This window comes from Monodelphis domestica, chromosome 8 (assembly GCF_027887165.1).
Source record: "Monodelphis domestica isolate mMonDom1 chromosome 8, mMonDom1.pri, whole genome shotgun sequence".
Classification (NCBI taxonomy): domain Eukaryota; kingdom Metazoa; phylum Chordata; class Mammalia; order Didelphimorphia; family Didelphidae; genus Monodelphis; species Monodelphis domestica.
Genome location: NC_077234.1, coordinates 90,240,818 through 90,253,482, shown reverse-complemented (window position 1 = coordinate 90,253,482; position 12,665 = coordinate 90,240,818). Strand labels below are relative to the sequence as shown.

Here is a 12,665-nt window from a genome sequence, read left to right as displayed (position 1 = left end):
GGTAAACTGAATTAGTAATGGTTACCCAGCTTGTTGAGAGCAAAGTCAAGATGAAACTCTAGTCTCTTGGCTCCGAAGCCTCTTCTTTTTTCATTGTGTAATGCTGCCTCTCTTTAGCATCTGGAATATAAGTTTTACTGTGGTTATAGTTATAAGATTCAAATACTCTTTGAGGTCTGTTTCTTTTTATACAGAAACTCATTTTTAAGCTTCTTGGTTGATCTCATGTTTAATTTTTTACATTGCTTAAATTAAGAAAAAATTGAGCTGCCCAGCAGCTTTTTTGTCTAATTCTTAAATACTACTTTTGCATTTTATTCTTATATTTCCATATACATTTTAATAATTCTTATATTTTTACAGAAACCTGTCTAATGTGGAAGAAATTGGGACTTGTTCCTACATTAATCATGTTATCACCATGACAACACTCTATATTCAACAAGTAGGTGTGAACTAACATTCCCTTAAAAATGAAATGGGAGAAAATAGATTGTATTTGCTTTTGTAATATATAGTATCTAGAGTAAGATGTTTTTAGAGACTTAGTAATTTTGAAGAGAATTATGAATATAAGCAGCTCTACTATTTTTATATGTGTACTATTTAAAACAAACTTAATGAGATTTCTTAGAAATAATGAACCAATTTTGATAAAAATAAGCAATGCTTTTTGAAAAATTGGTATATTAAAACATGTCAGAGAATTCTTGCCTGATTATTTATTTATTATGTATCCTAATAGGGGAGTTACTTATTAAGGAGATTTTTGACTATTTTAAATGCTATTTATAGAAAATTTTTAGTTTTTAGGAGACTATTCAATCTGCATAAATATTAATGCAAATGAACCTAATTTATTTTGCTAGAAATAAATTGTGTTTATGTTGGAAAATTAGGCTTATTTGAATTAATAAATGAACATTTTATGAATGTTCTGTAGTTAAGCTCATATGACTGTAAATATTGAAGTTTTGACATTTAATCATATTTTCTTAGCTAAAAAGCAAAACAAAAGAGAAAGATGTGGCGGATCAGTCTTCTATTGAAGAATTTGTAAGACATGCACTGGCATTTTGTGAGAGTTTGTATGATCCATATCGAAATTGGAGACATAGAATTGCGGGGTATGTCACATAATGTCTTAAATTATAATGTGTGATTTTACTTTACTTGAGAATATGGTAGTAATACCTTCTATTCTCTAGGGAAATAGTTGGAAATCTAGAGATATAAGTTCCACAGACTAAAATTTTGGATCATAGTGTATGTTGGAAACAATAAATGGTTGATAAGAGCCATCTTAAGGTAATTAAATTTATAAAGACTTAAATCTTCACCTACCTCTAATTTAGAGTCTTATTTTTAAATTTTATTTATTTATTTTTTAAAACTTTACCTTCCTGGAGGCAGCTGGGTGGCTCAGTGGATTGAGAGCCAGGCCTAGAGATGAGAGGTCCTAGGATCAAATCTGGCCTCAGACACTTCCCAGCTGTGTGACCCTGGGCAAGTCACTTAATCCCCCCTTGCCTAGCCCTTACCACTCTTCTGCCTTAGAACCAATACCCAGTATTGATTCTAAGATGGAAGGTAAGGGTTTAAAAAAAAAGAATATATGTTATAAATTATTGACTGATATTGGAATAGTTCAAACATCTTTTGAATTTCTCTCAGTTACCCGAAAATCTCACTGAAGGAGAAATGAGAAGGAAGTTCTTTTTATATTATTAGCTTTAATTTAATATTATCTTTTATCCAAGATCTACTGAGGAAAGGAGAAAAAGAGAAGAATTACTAAAATTATTTCAGATACCACCAAAACTGCTACTAAATTGAAACAAGTCTGAATGGTACCTAAGTTTGACTTTGGCAGAAGTAATACAATTTAAAAGACTTATATTTGTATATTATTTCCAAAAGTTAAACTGGAATAATTCTCCTTGTCCTTTTGGCAGACTACTAAAATCTTAAGTTACTAGTATGGACAATGGAACAAAGTAAAGAAATGTCTCTATCCTTTCACTGCTCGTGCACCTTCAAAATCTGATTAAGAAATAAACAAGTCTGAAAAGTAATAAAATTCTCTGAGTTATGCTCACATAAAACACAAAGTTCTCAGCCCATGCTGTCATTCAGTAATACCCAATTGTCATTTCATTCACCTCTCTATCTCTACTTTTTCCCTTTGTTCCCCTCAGTTTAAAAAAGATAGCAACACCCTCTCTTTCCACATAGTATTGTAATCTTCTTTACATTTTCATGATTTCCCTGCAATTATCCTTGAGTTTCAGTTTTACCTGTCCCTCATTTCCACAATCTGTAGTCATCTTCCTATTTATCTGTTTTCTTTTCAACTGTGTGAAAATGTTCTCTTTCCTTCCAGACTCTCTGTCTCTTAGAATTTTATTTTAAACAGTCTCTTTCTAACTCCTTGTGAGGAAACCTTTATATAATGATCTTTTAAAAAAATGTTAAGTATTTCCCCTCCCCCACAAAAAAACCCAAACCCCAAAACTCTAAACATTCTTTTTGGTAGAATGCTGTTAAAATGTTTAAGGGGGAAAAATAAGTTGGACACGTTTAAGAAACTTCTGGTATAAAGTGAAATAGAAAAGAAAAACCCATCAGCTCAGAGAGATAATTCCCAAATGGATGAATTAAAGGAAGATTAAAGATTGAAGTATATCTTCACCTGCATTTTAAAAGAATCTTTTAAGGATTTGTTAAGAACCATGAGGCAGAATGTGTGTAAGGGCTAAGTACGCTGAGCAGGAGGCTAAGTATGGCCTTGGTAGAGGGCACAGATTAGAGAAGGAAATTTCTTCTGAATATTAAATGGGAAAGAATGGATGTCTTGTTTTTGTGAATGAACAGAAGCTTAGTTTTGTAAATAAAATATGCTGTTCAGTTGTCAAAGCAAATTTCTTCAAGACAGCAAAGTACATATAGGTGTTGATTCTATTCTGGATGAAGCCTAGCATTGATATATTTGTTCAAAATCTAAAAATACCCTAAATATATATTTTAGGCCTTCATTGTCTTTTTTATTTATTCAGAAATATCTTCTTATATATACGTTTGTGCATCTTCTAATTGTTCTTTATGTGGTATTTAAAAAAAATTATGTTTAAATGCAGAAAGAGCCTTAGTACTGTGGAAAAGAGCAGACAGAAGTACAAACCAGCCTCTCTAACAGTGGAGTTCATTCCTTTCTTTTACCGTAAGTAACATTTTTATTTTAGTATTACCTTAATTTTTTGCTGGTGTACTTCCTGCTATAGTCCATAAATTTACATGGTGGAGATTGTGTGATATAGCAAAATAAATGTTAATTGTGTGCAGTGCTCTTATGGTAAGAGTCCTTAATTCATTCTTTGTATTCCAGGTTGTTAATTTTACAGATTATTCTTAAAAGTACTTGCAATTTTGATACTAGGTAGGAAGTTAAATAAAAATTTGACAGCCAGTATAGTTTAGTTTCATATATATATATATTTTTTTTTTAATTGAAAAGTTAAACTTTAGAGATTTATGAGAACATGTATTTTGAGGGACTCTGGGAAACTGTGATATGTCTTGTAAAATACTACATTATATAGGAAAAGGATAAGAAGCCAGGTTATTGTCAGCTTTGCCATTAGTAGTGTAATAATTAAAAATAAATGATATTTCTTTCTACCCATATATGTATTTTATAAAGTTTATTAGGAAGGGTAGACAGTCATTCCTAAGTAACCTGGCTGCATGCTCCCTAGCCTGCCAGTTTCTTCCTCATTCCCCCTCACCTGCCTGCTCTGTCTCTTCTCCCCCGTCTTTCTCCTGGTCTTCCTGTTCGTCTCCTCCGATATGCCCCAAACCTTAACTTTTACACTGATGCAACCCTGGTGCAACTGTGATATGTCAGGAATGTTTGATAGACAGGTAAAGTTACTCAGGAAGGGGAAGGGATGAGTTTCCTTGACACAGTGGCTTTCTGACTTTGAATGACTCATTTCACTTCTCAGCTCTAGATTCCTCATTTATGAAGTAAAATGGTTGGACTAGTTGATCTTTTAAGAGTCCTTCCAGATTTCAAATTCTGTTATTCCTTGTGGCATTATATTTGTTTTATTTTTTCAAATGTTAAGTGATTGTATATTTTAAATTCCTTGATTACTTCTTTGGTGTAAAGATTCAAATTAATATTCAATTCTCCAAGTATTATTTTAATACTGTTTATTAAAAATCCACATAGAGCAGAGAGAAATTAAAAATAATCAGAGAAATTAAAAAAAAACAGAGAAAGGCAAAAAACTGCTATCTCTTTCACACTGGCACAAGCCCAAAAAGAGCCCGCGTGGACGGAAATGGAAACTCAAAATTCCCATCCATGTAAAGAAATGCACAAACAGGAAAAGGGAAAGAGGATTGTGGGAAATGTGGTCTCTAGGGTTCAAGATTCTAAATCAATACATTGGTATGTTTTCCGTGAAAGTGTGATAACTGACCAAAAGGTATGCACAGTTATGTAACTTTTAGTAAATACTGTCCTATTGATCTCAGGAATTATCAAATCTGTCTTGTTATGGTGAAAAATCACCTTTTAAGATTGTTATAATATTAATTTATGGTCGCCAAGGAATTTACATATGAAATTCCTAAAAATGAAACACTCAAGTCAGAATGGAGTTTATGGTGGTTTAATCACAATGGGAGTAAGAAAAAAGGACAGGGAGTGAAGGAGAGAGGAGGAAAGGGAAAGGGTTAACTCAACCTTCTGGCAGAGCCAGAGGGAGTTTAGGTCCTAAGGCCAAGGTAGAAGGAGAATCAGTCCTTGACTCATGTGACTGATCTGAAGGAAAGCTGTCTGTGGGCCTCCTCCCTGCTCAAGCTCCTAGCACCAACTGGCATCTAGTTCTGTTCACAGGAAGTGAGCGAATTCCAGAGGCTGTTCCTTACCTCACTTCCTGTGCCTCACAAGTGCCAATGGTGGCTCAAACTTGGCTTAAGACAGCCCAGGTGGGCAGTTAGTTATTTCTGATTTGTCATTGACTAGCACATGCCTGTGTAGTGTGGGTGTGCACAATCCTGGGTGCTAGACCAAGCAAGATGGAGATTTTAAAATTCACAGTCTACCACATCATCAACAGTGAATAATCTTTATTTTTTTCTACTACATGTCTTCTTTAACATTGGGTTTAAAACAGATTGATTTTTTTTTTTGGCTAGGATAAGAGCTATACTATTAAATAATGTGAAGTTGATTTAATTTGCATTTCTTTGAGAAATAGCATTTTATAATGCATAAAATATTGAATTCAAAACTAGTAAGACTTAGTTAGGTTCAAGAACTCTTTAAAAATGGTGTAGTGAATGGAAGCAGAACAGCCTAATTCACAACTATTCCAGCAAGGATTAAAAAAAACCCTGCCATGACCATAGCTCCTGGAAACACTCCACCTCTGGGACCAGGGTAATCTAGAGAAATATAGATCCTGAAGCTCTGTCCTTGTGAATTGAGAGATGAAAGCCTGGCCCAGAATTTAGCTAAGTATAGCTGATGCTTATAGATGTGTTATTTTGGCTGAGAAACAGGAAGGAAATGATATGGGTATGCCTTGGATCATACTACACTAAGTAGCTGGTCCAGAGATTCTTGAACACAACCCTTCTTACAATCTACTCTCCAGGTAAAAATCAGTTCCAAAGAGCACCCTGGTATTCCTTCCAGAAATACATAGAACTTGACTTCAAAACAAAACTTTGATCTAGAAGGTATGACTAGAAAAAAAAGAGTAAACAGAAGAAAATATCAAAGATCAGTTTTATGGAGTCGGAGACTCAACACAAAATACAGGAAATAATACCACATCATCCACACAGTACTTGTCAAATAAAATGCTGGAAGTGGTGTCACAAATCACAAGCCCTTGGTTCTAAAATTCCTGGAGGAAATAAAGCAAGGATTAATAAAAGATGATATAAACAAAATGACAACTCTAGAGGAAAGAATAGGAAGGAGAATAAACAACTTAGTACAAGAGGGATGACAATTAACAGCCTCCTTGAAAATTAAATCAATGATTCAGTGAAACAAATGAAAAAAATTAGAATACATTGAAAGATTGAAAAAATATCAGAAAAATATAAGACATCTATGAAAAACAACTGACCTGGAAAAAAAGATAATCTAAGAATTATTCAGTTCCCTGGAAGCCTCATCCATAAAAACATTTTAGATATAGATAACATTTTTTTTAAACCCTTACCTTCCATCTTGGAGTCAATACTGTGTATTGGCTACAAGGCAGAAGAGTGGTAAGGGCTAGACAATGGGGATCAAGTGACTTGCCCAGGATCACACAACTGGGAAGTGTCTGAGGCCAGATTTGAACCTAGGACCTCCCATCTCTAGGCCTGGCTCTCAATCCACTGAGCTACCCAGCTGCCCCCTATAAATAACATTTTAATGAAAACTACCGAGGTCTAATAGAGCCAGAAGGCAAAGTAAAAAATATAAAGCAGGGGTCCCCAAGCTTTTTACACAGTTCACTGTCCCTCAGACTGTTGGAGGGCCGGACTATAAAAAAATCTATGAACAAATCTATATACTGCTCTTTGGGATAGGGGAGGCTGCAGTGCTGACTGTAATGGGCCTGTCACAACTTGCAGAGGCCCAGCACCACCACTACTACTACACTGGGCAGCAGAATACACACTGCAGAATCCCCTCCCCGAGATCGCCACTCACCATGCTGATGTCTTCCATTGTGCAGCCACATAATCCTTTGTGCGGTGCCTCATTCTCATTTAGTTACTCTCAGAACAAGGTGCCACACAAAGTATTATGTCACTAGAAGTAGTACTGAATGTGAGTGATGCTTAGCTTTGCCGCACCTCCACATATAGTGCTCCTCTCACTGACCACTGAAAATGTGGTGGGGGCTGGATAGATGGCCTTGGGGGGCCGCATGTGGCCCGTGCGGGCTGTAGGTTAGGGACCCCTGATATGAAGAATCCAATAATTATCCCTCATAAAGAAACCAAAGATGAATATATACCTTGAAAGGCAAAGGTAGACACTTCTGATCAATGGGAAGAAACTGTATAATTATGAAGTATTTCCATTTTAAGAACCTAATATTATCTTCTTGTAATACTAATGCCTTTGAGAGTTATAGAGGAAGTCAGTTAAGAAAGAGGGCCTGGAAATAGTCTTGTTATATTTTGATGCTTTTAAAGAAGAAAAGAAGAGAAGAAAAAAAAGGAATACTAGGAAAGAAAGAGGAAAGGGATGGTATTTACATAACATATACATAATTGGATGGTGTGAGGTGAAGACTATACAAACATGGAGGTAGGAGAGGAGGAAATAGACTACAGGTATAAAATTCATTTTCATTTGAATCAGACAAAGGAGAGGATCAAGTACATGCACATATACCCACACCCACCCAACATTTGGTTTAACAGTCCATTAAAGGGGGGGTGCAGTGAGGTGACTCAAGGTATTAAGAGCCAAGACTTGAGATGGGTAGTCTTGGATTCAAATTTGGCCTCAGACACTTCCTAGCGGTGTGACCCTAAACAGTTCACTTATCTCCCATTGCCTAGTCCTTACTGTTCTTTTCTGGTGGGGAGACAGAGAGAAGGGAGTGTTGACTTAAGTTCCATTTCTCTACCTCCTTCATCTACCACACTCATCCTCAGTCTCTGAGGCCAGTGAAAAGTAAATTCCCCAACATGGAAGCAAGTTCAGATAGCATTGATCCCCTGTATCTATTCCTTTGTTAGTCAGGAAATTATGATTCATATGGGAACTCAAAACCTAGCTTTTAAATTATAAGAACAATTGCAAAGTAATATGTAAAAGACTATTATAACAACAGAAACATTTTATTCTTAAGTGCTGAGTATAAAATAATGAAGTAAAGCTACTTTTTCTTTTTAAGCAGGTATGATTTGCTCAGAGCTTTTATTAAGTGGTTGTCCAATTGGGGAAGACTATTTTTTTGATGTTAAAAGATGCTATTACATTAATATTTAATTTATTAGTATTAAATTTAAGAATTTCATTAGATTCCTTATTGATTTGAGTCCTCCCTACAACAGTGTAGAATGCAACCCATCCATATCTTCTTGTTCTTTGCATCTATTGTTTATGACTTCCCACAAATCTTCTATAAGAGTTCATTCTAATATTCTTGTTACTTTCTATTTTATTTCTTCACATTTTGTTTGTAGCAATGATGTTGCAAGCTGTCCAGCTGTTATTTAAAATAATTCTGTCATCAGTTTTCTAACCAAGGCAATTTCCAGGTTTTTTCCATTTTTTTTGTAATGCAGCTATTAGTATTTGTATATATATATAGGTCCCATTTAACTTTATATATTTAGCCTATGATCTTTGCAGTGGAGTTCCTCGATCAAAGGTGATCAGTTTAGCTATTCCCCTTAACGGAGTCACAAAATTTGAGAATTAGAAGGGACTTCAGGGTCTATACATAACAAGCCATATGCATATGGAATACCCATTATAACAGTCCCTTTAGATTATTACCTCCTCATGCATTGCTGGCTATCACTCCTAGTTTTGTGTTATTCCCAAATTTGATAAACATACATTGATATTTTTTCCCGTGTCATTGATTAAAAATGTTAAACTGCACAGAATTTAAGCACAAATCCCTGGCATGTTCCATATACTTCTATGTTGACACTGAACTATTTTTTTATTCAAAGATATTTTATTATGTATAGTAACAGTTTTCAGTATTTTCTGAAATTACAAGATCTAAATTGTCTCTCTGCTCCTTTTTCCTCCCCTCCTTCAGAGATGACAAGCAATTTGACCTGGAATATACATATATTATCATGAAAAATATACTTCCACATTTGTCATTGTTGTAAGGGAATACTCATATAAAACCAAATCCCAAAATAAAGTTATAAATAAACTAATGTGGCATATAGTATTGTTTGATGTGCATCTGATTTCCAATTGTTTTTTCTCTGGAGGTGGGTGGATAGCCTTCTTTGCCATAAATCCTTCAGAATTGTCTCAGATAATTGTATTGCTGAAAGTAACTATATTTCACAGTTAATTATTGTACAATATTGCTGTTACTGTGTACAGTGTTCTCCCAGGTCTCTTATTTCACATTGTATCATTTCATGTAGGTATTTCCAGTTTTTTCTGAAATCATCTATCCTTATAGCACAGTAGTATCCTAGCACCATCATATACCACAGTTTGTTTAATCATTCCCCAATTGATGGACATCTCCCCAATTTCCAATTATTTGCCATCACAAAAAGTGCTGCTATAAATATTTTTGTATAAGTAGTCCCTTTCCCCTTTTTTATGTTCTCTTTGGTATACAGACCCAGTAGCAGTATCACAGGGTCTCTAATTTAGTTTTCTACTGAAGATTTTTATTTTGTTCACTTTCTAGTTGTTTAATTTGCATGCCCAATTTCTCTGCCTTCCCTAGTTTGTTAATATATGAACTCAAGGATACAAATTTCCCCCTAAGTACGGCTTTGGCTGCATCCCATAGATTTTGAAAAGATGTCTCATCATTGTAATTTTCTCCATTGAAATTATTAATTGTTTCTATGATATGTTCTTTAACTGATTTTGGAGAATCATTATTTAATTTCCAATTAATTTTTGATTTGCCTCTCCATGTACCCTTACTATTTATTTTTAGTGCATTGTGATCTGAAAAGGTTGCATTTATTTTTCTGCTCGTTTGCACTTGTTTGCCATGTTTTTATGCCCTAGTACATGGTCAATCTTTGTGAATGTACCATGTGATTTTTCTCCACATATCTACTAACTCTAATTTTTCGAAGATTTCATCCACCTCTCTTACCTCTTTCTTATTTATTTTTTGGTTTGATTTATCTAGATCTGATAGAGGAAGGGTCAGGTCTCCCACTAGTATAGTTTTACTATCTATTTCATCCTTGAGCTCCACTAGTTTCTCCTTGAGAAATTTGGATGCCATGCCATTTTGGTGCATACATGTTGAGTACTGTCAAATTTAAAATTTATATCTTAATAATAAAAATATATTTTAGGAGGTTTATTAAAGATTATTAGAAATCAAGGAATAAAGAGGATTCAAAATAAAAACCATGTGTCCATGGCCCATTTCAAAATCCCCACCTTACCACGCCACTGTGATTACTGCATCATGCCAAAGAGGAAGAGCAGGACTGCCCCCTGGATTTTTATTCCCTGTCTACAGGAAGTATGTAATGTCAGGAAGTCAGTGGGCTCGCGGGAAATGTAGTTCCCCTTTAGGGTAACAATTTCAATTATACATTACTGATATTTCCTCATTGTCTATATTGTCTTTTATCAGGATGCAATTACCTTCCCTATTTCTTTTAACTAGATCTATTTTTACTATGGCTTTTTCAGATATCATGATTGCAAATCCTGCCTTCTTTTTCTCAGTTGATGCCAAAGAAATTTTGCTCCATCCACTTACCTTTACTCTGTGTGTGTCTATCTTCCTCATATGTGTTTCTTGTAGACAACATATGGTAGGATTTTGGTTTCTAATCCATTCTGCTATTTGCTTGAGTTTTATGGTTCACATTCAGAGTTATGATTACCAGCTGTGTTTTTCCCAAAATTTTGATTTCCACTCCTAGTCCTGCCCTTTCTTCTTTCATTATTTCCTTCTACACCAGTGTTTTGTTTTTAATCAGTCCACCTAATTCCCACCCTTGTTTTCCTTCCCTTCCTCCCCCCCTTCTTATTCCCTTCTTATTTTTCTTTAGGGTCTTTTTAAAATACCGCCCCCCTCTCCCTCCCTTGTCTTACCTCCCTCCCCACTAGTCTGTTTGTTACCCTTCTACTTCTCTATAGGGCGTGAATCAGTTCTCTGCCCCAATGATTGTTCTTTGCTCTTTGAGTCAATTTCAATGCAATTAAGAATTAAGTATTTCCTGTCTCCAGCCTCTTTACCCGTCCAGTGTATTGATTTTCTCCCCCACTCCCATCATGTGCTTCTTTATGAAATATAAATTTACCCCATTTTGTCTCTTTTCCCATTTCTCTTAGTATTAACCTCTTTTTTACCTCGCATACATATATGTATATATATATCTTGGCATTACAGTTTGTCATTGTTCCCTCCAAGTCTAATTATTCTAGTTACCCAGGTGATAATAACAATTTTAAGAGTTACCAATATCCTCTTTTCTTATAGAGATACACATTATTTTAACTTATTGGATCCCTTAAAAAAGATTTTGTGTTTTTTTCCCCCTTAATTACCTTTTGGTGATTCTCTTGAGTTCTGTGTTTGGATATCAAATTTTCTGTTTAAGTCTGTCTTTTCTTTATGAATGCTTGGAAGTCTTCTATTTTATTAAATGACCATACTTTCCCCTGCAAGAATATAGCCAGTTTTTTTGTGGAGTTGATTCTTGGTTGTAGACCTAGTTCTCTTGCTTTCCAGAATATCATATTCTATGCCTTTCGGTCCTTCAGGATAGATGCAGCCAGATCTTTTGTTATACTAACTGTGGTTCCATGGTATCTGACTGACTTCTTAGTAGCTTATAATATTTTTTCCTTGGTGTGGTAGTTCTTGAATTTGGCTTTAACATTCCTGGGCGTTGTCAGTTCAGAATTTAATTCAGGAGGTGTGATCTGTGGATTCTTTCAATCTCCACTATTCCTTCTTGCTCTAGAATGTCGGGGAAGTTTTCTTGGATAATTTCCTGTAGAGTGATGTCCAGGCATTTTCTTCTGTCATGCTATTTCAGTAGTCCAATAATTCTAAAATTATCTCTCCTGCTTCTGTTTTCCAGGTCTGTTGTTTTGTGAATGAGGTGTTTCATATTTTCCTCAATTTTTTCATTTTTAAAAAATTTTGTTTTATAGATTTTTTGCTGCCTTGTGAAGTCATTTGCTTCTAGTTGTTGGATTCTAGTTTTTAAAGACTGAATTTCTTCCCTGGCTTTTTGGTCATCCTCCTTCTCATCTTTCATCTTCTTTGCCTCATTTTCCACCTGGTTAATTTTGGCTTTCAAGACACTTTTTCTTGTTTTAGTTCAAGTGCCTTTGTTTCCAGATGACTTATCTTGTTTTTAAAGTTCTTTTCCCAGTTGTCTTCAGCCTCTCTTAATTGTTTTTTGAATTGTATTTTGAGTTCTTCCAAAGCTTGTGTCCAATTTGCTAGAGTTTCTGTGTTTTTGCTTGGTGTTCCTTGGTCCTCTTGTGTTCTATTTTCTCTTTGTTTATTGCCTGGATAGAAGCTATTGATTGTAATTTCTTTTTTCTTTTTTTGTTGTTTACTCATATTTTTCCCCTTCTTTCCCCCCTGTAATTCCCTGTAATCTTGCTCCTTTGATTATGTGCTGGATTTGTGGGTATGGGGTATTCTGTCCTGAATGGGCTTCATCTGTGCTCTACTGATTGGTCAGGTTGAGCCCTGATGTCAGATCTTTCCTAGCTGGCAGCAGAAGTTGAAAAGGAACTGGGTTTCCCACCTTGTTATTAAGGTATTCTTTAGTAATTGCAACCTTCCCCTTTGGAGTTTAGTCAGCAGGCTTTCACTGGAGTCAGTGGGGGAGGGTTGTTGGAGTTTTAGCTTCCCTACCCTCTGAAGGTTTCTTATCTGCCCTATTGATAAGATTAAGGCAGGGTGGAGTTGATCTGC

The 12,665-nt window shown here is 35.1% G+C and overlaps 1 protein-coding gene across 11 annotated transcripts in view; it reads left to right on the top strand.

Moving 5' to 3' along the window:
- The window catches only part of NBEAL1 (neurobeachin like 1), a 236,515-nt gene that overhangs the window by 56,623 nt on the left and 167,227 nt on the right, over positions 1-12,665 (top strand). For all 11 annotated transcript variants that reach the window (XR_008914111.1, XM_056807892.1, XM_056807889.1 and 8 more), the window contains 3 exons: positions 364-445; positions 1,000-1,127; positions 3,138-3,220. Coding sequence is in view for 10 of the 11 variants with exons in the window: in XM_056807892.1 (XP_056663870.1) it covers positions 364-445; positions 1,000-1,127; positions 3,138-3,220 (293 nt within the window). In the remaining variant the exon portion in view is untranslated. The remainder of the gene's footprint in view (positions 1-363; positions 446-999; positions 1,128-3,137; positions 3,221-12,665) is intronic.